A 14,636-nucleotide genomic window follows, 5' to 3' on the forward strand; every position below is an offset into this window, starting at 1 on the left:
AAGTGGATCCCGCAATAGCCCCACCTATGCTGATGTTGGCATAAGGGCAATGGAGGCGTCCCCTGCTAGTGCGTGAGCAAGTGGTCCATTTTGCATAGAATGTGCAGGCCCCCCCCCAAACGGCCCTTCACTCCCTCACAGGGGATAGACTTGCCCCTTGGGGTACTCCGAAATCAATGTTTGGCCTCACTTTTCTCCCCAGTGCACCATGGATTTCCAGTCCGATAGGAAAGATGTCAACCATGCTAAAGTGGCCAGAGAGCATCCTGCTACTTTCTCTAGTGCCTCTTGCAGCAGTTGGTGATCCACCAAATCAAATGTTGCGCTAAGATCTAGCAGCATCAATATCCCTGCCTTTCCCAAGATGGCAAGTATACTTGTCTGCAGGTCTAACATTGCAGTTTTGGTGCTGTGTGCCACTCCGAAGCCTGATTGTTGTTTATGGAGGATCTCTTGACTTTCTATACATTTTTGGAACTGATTTGTCGCTCCCTTGTCCAGTATTTTTAGAATGAAGTTTGAGTTTGTAATAGGGCATAAATTGGTAGGATCTTTAGGGTCTAGACCTACCACTTTTTTATTTTTTTTTTTTTTCAATCAATGGCGTAATTGTCACTACTTTGATACACTTTGGTACTAAGCCCTCCTGAAACGATGCATTCACAATTCTGGTGAGAACTGGCGTGAATAGATCTTTGCTGTCCAGAATGATTTTAGCCTTAGAATATTTTCCGCACACCTTCGGTCTCATTTTGGTCAGTACTGAAAACTCGTCCAAGACTGGAAGGAAGCTGAAATTGGGCCAATCACAAAGTTTGCTTTTTACTGTAGCTTGCGGTAATGCTGTGCCCGTTCCTTCCCTGGATAGAATATATCTTGCCTTCTGTCTGTATTTTTGCTGAAAGCTTTCTGCACTATTTCGTCCTTCATAGGATTAAATGGCGAAGTGATGGCCTTTGGCTTGTCCATACTTTTGAAAATTTCAAAAATGTTACTGGTGGAGTTCGGGGAAGCTGCTTATCTCTCGGTTATTATGGTTGCGCTTTGCTTCTCTGATCTCTTTTCTATATTTTAAATTTATTTGCTTCCATCTTTGTCTGTTGTAGGATTCTGTATCCATTTCCTTTCCAGACTACATATTTCGAGTTTGAGTTTATTCAATTCTCCATGAAACCATTTCTGGTTCTTCTTGACTTTCCTAACCAGTTTATGCTTTAGCGGGACAAGCTGTTCCACAAGCTCACGAATGTGACTAGTGAAATGCTGGAGTATGTTTTCACATACAGCATAATCTTGAATGCTGTCTTGAATCCTTTCTAGACAGGGTTTCAGTTGCTTGGGTCCTATATTTTTAAAATTGCTAATATACACCTTCACGTGTGGATTGCATGTAACTACAGAGGGGTTGTTTTACATAACATCAAAGCAGACCATTAAATGGTCTGACCAGATGCAAGTTTCTGTAGTGACTTTCTGCGTATCTAAGTTGTGTTATAACCCAATACAGTTGGTTACCCTGGGAAGTAGTGGGTTCATTGTTTATTACTATATGGTCTAGGTTATTCAGTCTTTTCCAGTTGTATTGCTTCTTTGTCTGAGTTGTTCGCTTTTCATCTATTGAAGTCTCCCATAAGTAATGTTGCTGTATTTGAAGACCTTCAATTATTCCATTGGGGTATTAACTCATTACAGAAGTTCGATGAGAGAGCTGGTGTTCTATACAGTACTATGTTTGTGCAGTCATTGGGGGTGTGCGTATGTTTAAGTTGTAAAACTTCACATCCGCTGCATGCTAAGTTAGATTTAAAAAGTTTGATCGATTCTTTAGTAATGATTGCCACACCTCCACCAATTCCACAAATTCTGTTTTGATTATAAATGACACATCCCTCTGGTACTGCTATGTCACATATTGGGCCCGTTAACCACGTCTCTGTGATACACATCTATTTTTTTCCTGGATTAAGTTGTGTACATTAAGAGCATGTTTATGTAGAGGTCTGGTATTGAGTAGACCTACTTTCAAGGTTTCTTTTTCCAATCCGTGTACCATGTTAGGCAACAGGGGCGACCCTTTGATTACTTTCTAGCTCTAGGTTTGTATTACTTTTTTTGATCCTTGTACCAGTGGCGTGAGTAACCGGCTGGTTGACTGTGCACTTTGACAATCTAGAAACAACAAAGAACACCTACCAGCGTTGCTGTGTAAGCAAATCGACTCACCTACAACTTTTCCTTCTTTCTTTAGTCCTACAAGCGACCAGTGATAAAGAATCCGGCCGCACCGGTTCAGTATAACTAGGGTGGCCTCCTAAACTGTTGTCACCAGGCCATAGTTTAGAAATGAATCTTAACACATGGCACTTCTTACAAAGGAGACTGCAAAGTCCCTCCAGACTTAGGCTTCACTGCAAGGGTCATCCACAAGCCCCCATGACTGCTGAAAATCAAAACTAAATCTCCAGCTCGTTCCACATTTGCATGGAGGAATTTTGTCCGTTTATAACAATGACTTCAGCCTGCAGGCAATAGTCATTGATTAGTAGAACATCTTTTTGTTTAAAGGTACAAAAAGCAAAACACTGAAGTATGCAAGTCATTAATTGTAGTAGTGTGCTGTAAGAGTTGCCTATAGCAGGAAGGGTCATTCGGTAGGAAATGCTATTAGTTATTCAGTGGTACTTCAATTTCTTAAATTTACTAGAAGGGTTAGTCTCTTCAGTCATTTTCACACAATGAATTTGTAATTTTAAGTATCCTTTTTTACAGTTGAATGAATAGTTTTTTGTAAAACCAGATGACAAAAGGAACATTCATTGAATTTGCTGATTGTTCTGTGCATTAATCTTTCATTTTGAATACTCACAATGCATTTACCATTTTTCCAGAAATGTGGCCTGGTTTTGAGCTGGAAGAGAGTGCAAGGGGCGTCTGGAAAACTTCAAGGTAAATGCATATAATAATTTGTTCTTTATATAGCGCTTTAATGTAAAGCTCTTTACATAGGGCATATTTATTTACATTACTATTACCCAATTGAAATTGCTACTCATTTATCGACCTCGGAAGGATGAAAGGTTGAGTTTGCCTTGCCAGGATTCGAACCTGCAGATAGAACACAGATCACAGTAATGAGCATTTGACCAGCTGAGCCATCTTACCGGCTTAATTTTATATTGCATCTTTCTTTTAGGAAAGCGAGTCTTCAAGAATATTTTACGTTGATAATAAGTTAAAACAATTTGCAAAATAAAAATGCATATTTATTTCCACTGTGGATTGTTGCTTAAGAATACTTTTTGAAATCCGGTAACTATTCTCTTACGATGTTTCCCTTTCTCACGCTCACTCCTCTCTATAGCAATTGGGTAAGCCCCTTATTACAGCTGCCTTGGCCTAGGATTAGTCTGTCATCTGTGCCCTGCTTCAAGGATCCAGCAAACCAAGTGCGTCAAGTATGGGGCGGTGGAAGCTTACATGTCAAATCCATTAACTAGCCAGTTTCCTTTTCCTGTAAGGCTTGTTTTTTCACACATCAGCATATCTTGCCAGGCCTCATAATTTGCACTCTGCTAGCCATTGACTAGTGATAATTGATGCTTGGTGATGAAGGAATCGGGCTGTGTAGGTATAGAATTGGTCCCTCGTTTCCACAAAGTAAATTACTTTGTGGTAATTTATTTGTGCAAATTACTTCGAACTGTCTTTGAAAATGTTATATAATTTTGGGTTAAGGGGGGGTGGGAAGTGGTTTGGCTAAGGGTGGTATTCACGGGGAACCCCATTTTAAACAAATACTGAAGTAAATTGCAACAAAGTATTTTTATTTCGTAGAAATGACATGGAACCGTGGAATTAAGGTGGCAAATTACTTTTATGGTAACCTGCATCTCTTGCCCTTTTTATTTTACCTCACATACCAGCTGTTAGTCTGCTTACAGCAACATGGGTATTATTCAGTGCCTCCCCATACTACTGCCCTTAGCCACCCTAAAATGCATGGCAAGGGGACACATGGGGTCCCATGGTCTTGTAATTCCTGTCAATTTGACTAGTTCCTATAGGATGGCATCTGTTGGGGCGGAATTCTTTTTTGAGGATCTTTGACTCGGTTAGTGTTTTAGGCTAAATCTCAAGAGGTTCTGAGTTTATTAGGAGTCCACATTGAGTACACACAGTGCAGCAGTCTAAAATTACACTTATATAATCGGGTATAAAAAATGCTTTGGATTGTCCTCCCACTAATCTTTTGATGTGTCTATAATATAGTTGCTTCGGAAACAAATTCCGCAGGGGGCGCAGCACCTCAATGCTGATTGACTCGATGTCCCTCGAGGGCCTCTGTCCCGCTGTTAACGTCATGTTTAGTAATATAGCGCATGCCGCGGAAGATTGGCATGCTTCGGTTCCATCGAAAAACCACGGTTCGTTCAAGAGAACTATCTAGTCAACTATGGCATACTCCAAGACTGGGTTCCAAAAATGCCACAACTGCAGGGCGAAGATCTCCCTTACAGTCCCCATCAGGTGTGTCTGTGGTGTTTGGGATCAGATTATAAGATATCGAAGTGTGGATCCTGCTTTTCGATGACGTGAAAGTCCTGAAAGAATGTAAGGGGAATTTGGCTGCAGGTAGGACACACACATCCCCTTTGACGACTCAGTCAAAAACGCAATCTGACGAGTCGAAGGGCACTCTCCTAGGGCTGTGAACGAATGAAAACAAGCTTAAAAGGTGAGGTTTTGGGGACCTACAGGCAGAGTCAACCACTGGAAGAAAAGTCAGAAGAAGAAATTGTGAAGAGCAGCCTGCTGCAACCTCCTGGACCTCGAAGTGCCCGGTGAAACCTTGCTGCTGTGCGGGTCTCCTTTTTCGCATCGACACAGAAGCTCCGGACCCAACGGCTACTTCCCGTGGGCTGGTGGGACCAGCCAGCCCGTGACAAGCTCCACTTTGGCGCAATCCCCGACTTGCTGTGCCTCTCCATTCTTGCAATAGCCCAATGCCAGGGGTTAAGTGTCCATTAGAGTGCAAAATCTTCAGAACAAATATGGCCAAAAGCTCCAGGATCCTCCCAAGGACACTCCAGAAGCAGGAAATCCTGATGCAGAGTCCCCTCACCACAGTCCAGGACCGAGGGGGTAAGGAAAGTCCCACTGGGGATATTCATTCTGCATCTGGGATGTTTGCGAGGCGCTGAAACGGCGAAGGACTGCTGAATTGAAGATCTGTAGCAGCCGAAGTCCTTACCGGAGTACTGCCGCAGGAGCCTGCCAGACGCCCTCAATCTTGTCCCTGCGACTGCGGCCCAGGAACAAGGGTCTGCTTGGGTTGTAGCAAGACAGAATCCAGCTGTACCACCTTCTTCAAACCAGTTACTTTGGGGGCTTGAGGTACTTATTGCCCTAAATCATGTTTTCTTACTTGAGAATTGCATTGGTTTACCTTTTCTGAGTTGATTTCAACTCACCTTGCACAGGCTTAACAACTTGTGTTCCTTCAGTGATTTTCCTGAACTATCTGACTTTGTGAAACAATTTATCCAACAAGTGCATCAGAACTATACACCTTGTCAAATTGGTTCCCTAAAGGCATCCTTCTAATCTGTTGACTTTGGCATTACTTGTCCCTTCATTGGTTGTAATTGAACACTTTTTAGGGCTGGGAAAGGCTTAGCTAGATTTAATTGGGGGGGGATTCACTGCTTTCACCTTATAAGAAAGTATGTTATAAACTTTCTATTTTTCCCTAACCCTTCCTTCCTGAAACCCAGAAAATGCAATACTATCCTTGTTGAAGTCACTTCAGGATGTAGGAGAAATGTATTGTGCTAAAAGAAGAGTATTCACCATATTGATTTTGAAAAGTAATTCCAAAGTTTGCTTTACTGTTACAATTGCCTTTTAAAAGAATGCTCAACTAAACCTTGATGTGTAAATAGTTATATTTATAACTTAAACCTTGAGTGTAAGTATTACTTGGTTACTTGTATTGATGAATTCGTCTGTAAAGCTCTATAGCTCACATTTACTGCTTTTGAGATGGGCCTGGCTGCTTAGTCACACTAACAACTTGTGTAGTGTAGGCCTTTACCAAAAGGCGAGTTACCTAATAACAAGCATAGAAGTCTTGTGTTGTCTCATACAGTGTGACTGCACCAATTCTTAGCCAACAGCGGCCTGACCACCCCCGCGAAATAGAGTAGGAGTCATGCCCTTGCCCTTTAGCTTGGGTGTGTATGATGAAACTCCTCAAGACCCTTCGAAGGTCCTTTTGAGTCGAACCTGCTCTGTCAAAGCCAAAATCTTGGACAGCTTCGACAACAAAGGGTTTGACGCCCCGATCTGTTGAATCTTCGTCATTGGTGTTGAAGCCCTCAACGTCGCTGAAACCTTTCAACCCCATTTTCGACGATAATGCTGATTGTTGAAGGTCGAGCAGTCTGAAGAATCCTTCACTCCACTGTCAAGACAAGACTTTTGCGAATCGTTCCGCAATATTTGACGAGCACGAGCCATTGCATGATACTTGACCTTTTGGCTTGGAGTATGGAAGACCAAGGCGTTCCTGAGGCTCTAATATCAGAAGAGTCACGGATGAAGGTTCTGAATGAGACCCTACAGACAGCAAGTGGGATAGACGCTTCCTCAGATTGAATCTGGTACACCAGACCAATTGGATCACTCGGAGTGGTCATATAGACAACTAATGGCTGAAGTAATGGAATTCTTGGGGTGAGGCAGGCCTGCACCAACTTATGAGCAGGATGACCTGACAGACATTTTGGACAAGGGACCCCAAGAGGATAACTGTTCTTCCCTTCAGTGTATGATATATCTTTTAGAACGTACCTGTACATAAGTTTCTAGGCGCGGCAAAGAAGGAAGGGTAGACAGAGGGAGCACAAAACGATCTTACTAGGCCTCATCTTTCATGGCTTGCATGGAGGGTCAGTGCAAACTGGGATATGCCAAAATTACACCAGAAACACCATTAATTCCAGTGGTAAATAAAAAAAAAATTGTAATTATAGGACATCTAGTAGCCATACGGATCTGTCGAAACATCCAACTCCGGTAAGCCTGGTGGTACAGGCTGCCACATCGATTTCAAAACCAACTGCCTAGCCAACGATTTCCCCAGACAGGGATGACAAACGTTATGATGCCTTGGCAAGAAGTCTTCTTGGCTGGGCTTATGGCCCTGAAGTCAGTGAACACCACATGCGCTCTTGGTAAGTTCACATTTACTCAATGGGACTGTATAGCGATGGCGGCTGATCATATTCCCGAAGGTGAAGAATGGGACTGATTTTTGAACATTTTTAAATATGGGAAGGAGGCTATGTGACAGTCCCTTCAAACTGGTCTCATCTCTGCAGACATTATGAGCAGAGCAATGGCGGCTAGCACAGTGATGTGCAGATTTGCGTGGTTAGTCTGGGTTTGCTTTGGATGTGGGCGAGAGGCCTCCCAATCGCAGAAAACTCCCCACAACTACACAGAAATCACAAGAGACTTAACAGTAAGTACATACCCAGGTAGACTGAGTACCTCAGCATGGAGGAAGATTTTGCAGCAGGAGGACTTCAGGATCTGCGGCCAAAAACCTGGTCAGTGGAATCCATGTTGTGGTGATTGAAAACAGGACCTTGGAAGGGACTTTTCAGCAGGGATCAACAGAGAAGACTCTAGGAAAGGCTTTCCTCGTGGCAGGAGGCGGTTCTGTAGATTTATTTGGTGCCTTTTGCAGGAGCACAGAAGACAGAATATCACAGTCGATTCTCATTACTAAGGTCCAGCACTCTGGTTCGTGTTTTTGGAGATACACTAGTATGCCCACGAAGTTCCAGCGAGATTTGGAATTCGGAAGACCGAGCACCACACAATGGCTCGAGGTCCCAGGGTATTGGTCGCAGTACGACGTGAGATGGCTCAAAATGCAGGTGTTCTAGTCTAGTGGATCTCACCAGGCTCTGGCTAAGGGTCATCGTTTTCAGAGTCCCCAGGTCGATTGTATGGAAGGGCTGCAGCAGGCCCTGGTTACATAGCAGGCTCTATGGTCGCTGGCAATGGTCTCCACTGCTTTTCCTTGATCATCCTCTTCAATGTCGTTTCCATTGGTCGACTTGTCTCCAGCTTCCAGGTTCGGAGTATTTAACAGGAACTACAGCACAACTTCTGCATTCTCTCCCTTCATTTTACAAGAGGCGGTCTGGTTGTCCAATCAGGACAGCCAGCCCCCCACTGGTATTTGTCCCCATTCAGGCAAGAAGGAAGACCAAGGGCTGTTCAGTTTGGTCTCCTCCCTTGCTTCCTGCCTTCAGACAGACTGGAGCCTGGGCGGGGGAGTCCAGGGGGACTCCCGCAGAAGATAAAAATAACACAAAGGAATTTCCTGCCCTGGATGTAGGGGAAGGAGCAATAAAGGACAAACACTAAAATGGCAAAAAAAGACCGGGCCATTTTGGTAAAATGAGCACCCTTAGGTGCCTTTACTGCAGCTGTGAACACAGATTGTGGTACAGGTGCATTACATTACTAAAAGGTATTGTTGTCACCAGCCATTGAAGGTAAGCTTTTCCCTGTAACAGAATAGTTAGTATCTCCCCAGCACTCCACATAAGGTGAGGTGTGCTGGTTTCACAAAGTAAAATGTAAAAGGGATCCAAAGATCTTTTCTACCCTTAGGAACTGTAGTTCTCTCAAGGTTAGCGATAGAAAGTTAAAAGGGAGCCCCTAGGGCAACCCAGCAACAATGGGTACTTATTGCCAAAAAGATGTTGGAGGATAACTTTAAAGACACTATGAAGAGTCTAAAAAAAGACACCTATAAAAAGAATTAGATTGCGAGTGTGGAATATACTCAGAGGTATAAGGAAAAATAGTTGAGCAAAAGTTTCTCGGGTTGACGCATGTCAGGAAGATAACCCATTTCTATGAAAATCTTAACACTAGCATAGGCAAAAACATCACGTGTGCTCACAAGGGGTTCTTTCAGTGCGCCTCAAACAAAAATGACCTCTTTTTTTCAGGTCCCCAACACCCCAGTCGGGGGCAGACTTAATTTACAGAGGTTTCCAACTTCCCCTTCCATCCCCCTCCTCGTTGCCCCCACCTCCCCCCGTCCCCCACACCCCCCCCGACTCCGACAGATTGACACACCCTCACTCTTGTCAGAGATCCAGTCCCTTGTGAAGTGAGGCAGTGGAAGAGGTCCTCCCCTTCAGCAGGGCTAGGGATTTTTCTCCTGCATCACCACCATTCAAAAGAAGAATCAGGCGGGCCTGCGAGTGGTGCTAGAGATTTCCTTCCTCAACATTTGCAGAAGTTCAAAATGGTGATAAAGGCTATTAAAGCCGAGACGCTGTTGGTCGGGGTGGGGGGAGAGGTGCATGGGAATGACTTGCTACCTGGATCTGAATGGCGCCTATCTGCATGTCCCCCTAGTGCAACCTCACCGCTCCATCCTCAGGTTCTGGGTCATGGGTTTTGCAATTTCAATACAAGGGACACTCCCCTTTCAATTCAGCTCCGAGGGTGTTCACAAGACTCATGAATGCTCTGGCGGCTCTCCTCAGGACAGTGTGTCTGCATGCATATTCCTACCTTGACAATAGGTTAGGCAGAGGCACGTCTCCGGAGCAGGTCCGGGCCTCAGCGGATGGGCTGATGGCTACACTCTTCGAGCAGTTTTTTTTCTATCAACTACCGCAGCTCTGCCACATGCCAACTCTGGTGTTCTTGGGGACTGCTATGGGATAAGCAGAAGCAGGTTTTCCCTACAGAGAAAAAGGTGGTGGCTATATGAAGGCTTTGGTTGCTCATTTTGCCATCAGAACTGTAACAAAGGTGTAGTGGTACCAACACCTGCTGGGATTGCTAGCGCCATGCCTCCTCGCCATCCCCTACACCCGGCTCCGAATGAGGAGGCTGCAGCTGCATTTTACGGCTTCCTGGTACCAGCAAAGGGATCATGAGGGGGGGCTCTGGTCACCATTCCTTCCCCTTGCAGCAGCAGCACCTCAGATGGTGGGGCCCAGTGGCGAACCTAGCTAGATGGATGACAGCAGCGATCCAGGAAGCCTACAAAGTGCAGCGCAAGGATCCGCCATAGGGCATGCATGCACATGCCATCGGGGCCATGGCAGCGGCAGTCTCTTCAGTGCCATGTTCCATGGGAGATTATTAGCAGGGCAGCGACCTGGGCAACCCCATAGGACTTTGCAAACATTACTGTCTGGATACCAGTGCCAGGGCTGATGCAGCATTTGATCAAGCAGTCGTGTCTAATCATTTCGCTTGGAGGGGCAGCTCTCCTCCCCAATGTGGTTGTCGGTGGTAATCCCCCATACAGGATGGAGAAGAGGGGACAGGACATAGGAGTAATGAAGTGTTACCGGAGTGACTAACCTACTACTAGGCCATAGTCCCCTTTCCTCCATACGTCCCACAAGCCCCCCCCCCCCTTCTAAATTAAGACCTGCAAGGTTGTTCAGCATAATACAGCAGACTCTTCGAAGGGGACTGAGGTGCAATGCCGGTGGGCAGGCTGAAGGGTGCCCGCACTCCCGTGTCCCAGCATGCATACAAATTTAAAGGGGGAAACCCTTTTTTTCTGGTGAAAAAGGGTTCTGTTCCCACCCCTCACGAGGGATGCCCATACAGGATGAAGGACAGGAGACTATGGACTAGGAGTACATGAGTCACTCCAGTGAGTGACTTAATTTCTCATCAGATTCGAGTTCTACCTTTTGGGCTGCCCTCCGCCCAATGGTTTTTACCAAGTTGATGCCGGGCGTGCCAGCAAGTCTCAGGAGAGGGGCCGGGGGGAGGGGGAAATTCAAGTCTACTCCTACCTGGACGATTGGCTGATCAGGCACGTGGAATCTCCACGTAACCTGCCACTGTCTCCACAGACTGGGCTTCTCCCTCAGTTACAAGAACTCCCACATGACACCATCTCAAAGGTTCCAATTTATTGCAGCAGTCCTGGATGTGTCCTTGAGGTGGCAGGGGGTGTCACTCTGCAGGTGGTCACCAAGGGGAGCCTCGCCACCCAAGGTGCGGGCTAAACACACGGCATATGGTCACCAAATTTTGTTTGAGGTTCCTACAGAGGCTCTCCTGAGAATGAGGTCCCTCCAATAAGCTCTCGGGACTCAATGGTCCCAATTCCCAGGCAGAATGTCAGACCTTCAGGTTGCAAGCAGTCACACAGGATCTTGTGGTGGGCCTGCAAAGACAACATTCTGAAGGTAGAACCCTTTTGGCAACAATGGCTGGCGATCACCATAGTTCTGGAAGCTTCACTCGTGGGGTGGGGAGCGCATGCCAACAATCTGACAATCAGCGGTCATTGGTCTCCATTGGAGTCCAAACTACACCTCAGTCATTTGGAGCTCAAGGCAATCAGACTTGTGCTGAATGGCTTTCTGCCCTCTATGGGAAAAGAATGTCCTGATGAATGTCCTGATAATGACGGACAATACAGTGACCATGTACTACTGCAACGAGAGGTGGTGTAGGGTCACTACCACTGTGCAGAGAAGCAATGCATCTCTGGTTCTAGGCAAGTCGAGAGGGAATCTCCCCATCAGCAGTTCACCTACCCGCAGAGAACACTGCAGAATACGCGCTCAGCAGGCCGAGCACGTTCTCCCACGAGTGGGAACTAGCTCAGGAAGTCCTTCAAGAGATCTTCGCCCTTTGGGGAACCCCTCAAGTGGATCTGTTCGCACCCGGAAGTGGAAACTGTACTGCTCCAGGGAATGTCCCCCAAGAGGAGATCTAGGAGACTAGTTTGTAGTGTACTGGGAGTGTCCACCCCTGTACGAGTTTCTTCCAGTCCCTGTCACTCATGTTATCAGGAGGTTGAGAAAGTTAGGGAAATGCATGATCCTAATTGCTCCGGATTAGGCCAGGAGGATGTTGTACCCGGACATTTTGGACATGTCCATCTGTCCTCCGATTAGTCTTCCACAAAGAAAGGACCTTCTCTTTCTCGACAGGGTGCTGGTTCTCCATCCAGAGGTCAAAACTCTCAACCTTCACACTTGGTTTCTCAAAGGCTGAGATGCAAGGATTGGGACCTCCCGGGTGACGTGATAGGTGTTGCGTTCAGCCAGTAGATCAGCAACCAAAATCTTTGTGCCATTGGAATAGGTTTTGCAACGGGTGCAAAGAAGAGAAGGTTGATCCTTTTCTGTGTAAAACTCTTGGCTGTCATTTCCTTCCTTCAATCCTTAGCTAATTTTGGCCTTCAGATGGGTACCATGAAAGGCTACTTGGCAGCACTATCTATCTTTAAGCGCACTACAGAGGAATGCTCCTACTTCAAAATACCACTGACTGAATTCCTGAAAGGGCTCACTAATGTGTTCCCTCCATCTCCCTTCCAAGTTCTAGTTTGGGACCTCATTCTAGTTTTGAAATGTGTTGTGTGCTCCTTTTTGAACCTCTGCACACATGTCGGCTAAGATTAACCTTTAAGACGATCCTATTGATAGTTTATAGTCATTGCATCAAACGATGCATAGAAATGCCGATGCATAGAAAATAAAAGCATCGACATTCTATATTTTTCGTTAAAAGTACATATCCATCGAATGGATATGTACTTTTAAATGTAAAAGATAGCATTTTGCTGCTTTTATTTTCTACATTAAAACATTACATTGAGCTGTCCAGTGCTGAAATTGTGGCACTGGCCAACTCCTTGTAACGTTTTATAATTTTTTTTTTTATATATTGGGTTGTCACCCCTTAACCCCTGACCCCCACCCCCTTAACCTAACCCAACGCCAAATGTAACCCCAACCATCGATATTGACCATCGCAAATTATTCAGTGACTGTTTTTTATGGAAATGCAATTCAATTAATAATTTTCGATCGTATGGCTTTCGATGGAAAGACCAGATACCCTATTGATGGCTCTGATATCAGCCCGCAGGGTGAGCGAGTGTCAGGCACTTTCATGCAAGCCACCCTTTACCGTCTTCCACAAAGACAGGGTTGTTTTGAAGGTCAAACCCTCCTTTTTACCGAAAGTAATTTTGGACTTTCATTTGAATCAGCAATTTGTTCTGCTTTCCTTCTTTCCTCCACATCATCCTGGTAAGGAAGAGTAAAGACTCCATAGGTTGGACCCTAGGAGAGCGCTAAGCGTTTTACATATCCAGAATGTCCAAATTGAGAGTGGATGACAAACTTTTTATCAGTTACACAGGACACAAGCTATGTCAGGCTGTTTCCAAACACTGTCTGGGTGGATAACCATTACAATATCAGAATGCTACAGGCTAGCAAGTAAAGGCACTCCTGAAGGTTTCAGAGCTCATTCCACCAGGGGCATGGCTACATCTACAGCCCTTCAAAGGGGTGTTCCAATTAGAAATATCTGCGAGGCTGCAACGTGGCCTTCCATCCACATGTTAACAAAAAATACTGTCTGGACGCTTCCCATGCGCTGGATGGTACATTTGGCAAAGCAGTACTTTGGTGTGCCCTTGAAAATGTTTAAATTGTAATTCTACACACTCCTCCAATCATAATACTGCTTATGTCTGTCAAAGATGAGGAATACGTTGGAGGACACAATCCATTCGAAGAACAAGTTACTTACCCCATGTAACATTCTTTCGTCTGGATGTTCCTCCCACATATTCCTCACCGCCCTCCCAACCTACCCCTCTGTAGAATTTCCCATGCTATTACAGCTTCCCTTCCATCAAGGCTCAATACTGTCATGCCTGTATTTATGGGCATCTCTATTGCAAGAGGACGGGAAAAACAGAACTGAGGTCAACGGGCACTGCACAAGGTATATATACCCTTCGATGACATCACCCTCGACAGAGGCATTCGAGGGACATCGACTCAACCCCATCGATGCAAAGCGCCCTCAGCCAAAAACTATTTACAAAGCAGCTGGACATTGCATGTCAAAGATGAGGAATACGTGAGAGGAACATCCAGTAGAAAGAACGTTACAGGGGTAAGTAACTTGTTCTTACCTCAACGTGTTGCAGCTCCTTCGCAGAACTGCTGGAGATCACCTTGCTCTCCCAGGACAGCAGCAGCTGCAATTGGTTGCCAAGCCTTCTTCGGACTGGTCTCCGGTATACTCCCGGGTCTTGCAGCTGGACAGAATTCTTGGCTCCTTTAGGTTTCTTCCACAATCTCTATAGTGGCATCAGACGTCCCTCCTCGAGATGTATGGGGCCTTGTGCCCAAATATTCAGCAAAGTTCCATATGGTTTTGTGAAGCTGGAAAAAATTAAGGTATGATCTCTGGGGTCCAGTGAACAGTTTCAATGGTTGGGTGACAAGTTAATCTAACAAATGTGTTCTCAACTTGCGGAGTACTTTTGTGAACAATCAATGGGAAAACCAAAGTGTTAGAAAGGGTTTGTAATAATTAACAAACTTTTAAAGGGGAGTTTATGGGGCAGGTAAGTATCGCTATAACTCACCCCCTGTACTTGGATTCTTCATGAGATTTGGCAGGTCAGTTGAAGTTCGCTTTTCCCACGGTCAGCCTCAGCCCTTCATGCCCAGGGGTTGCGGGTTCGAGCAGATATCTGTTCAGTGTCTGAGGCTGGTGTAAGGACTCAGTGGAAAAATGCAGCAGAA

The 14,636-nt window shown here is 45.4% G+C and overlaps 1 protein-coding gene across 12 annotated transcripts in view; it reads left to right on the forward strand.

The window, feature by feature from the left end:
• The window catches only part of RBM25 (RNA binding motif protein 25), an 841,835-nt gene that overhangs the window by 438,169 nt on the left and 389,030 nt on the right, over positions 1-14,636 (forward strand). For all 12 annotated transcript variants that reach the window (XM_069638623.1, XM_069638627.1, XM_069638622.1 and 9 more), the window contains one exon: positions 2,889-2,946. In XM_069638623.1, coding sequence (XP_069494724.1) covers positions 2,889-2,946 — 58 coding nt within the window. The remainder of the gene's footprint in view (positions 1-2,888; positions 2,947-14,636) is intronic.

This window comes from Ambystoma mexicanum, chromosome 14 (genome assembly GCF_040938575.1).
Source record: "Ambystoma mexicanum isolate Mex_15411 chromosome 14, UKY_AmexF1_1, whole genome shotgun sequence".
Taxonomy (NCBI): Eukaryota; Metazoa; Chordata; class Amphibia; order Caudata; family Ambystomatidae; genus Ambystoma; species Ambystoma mexicanum.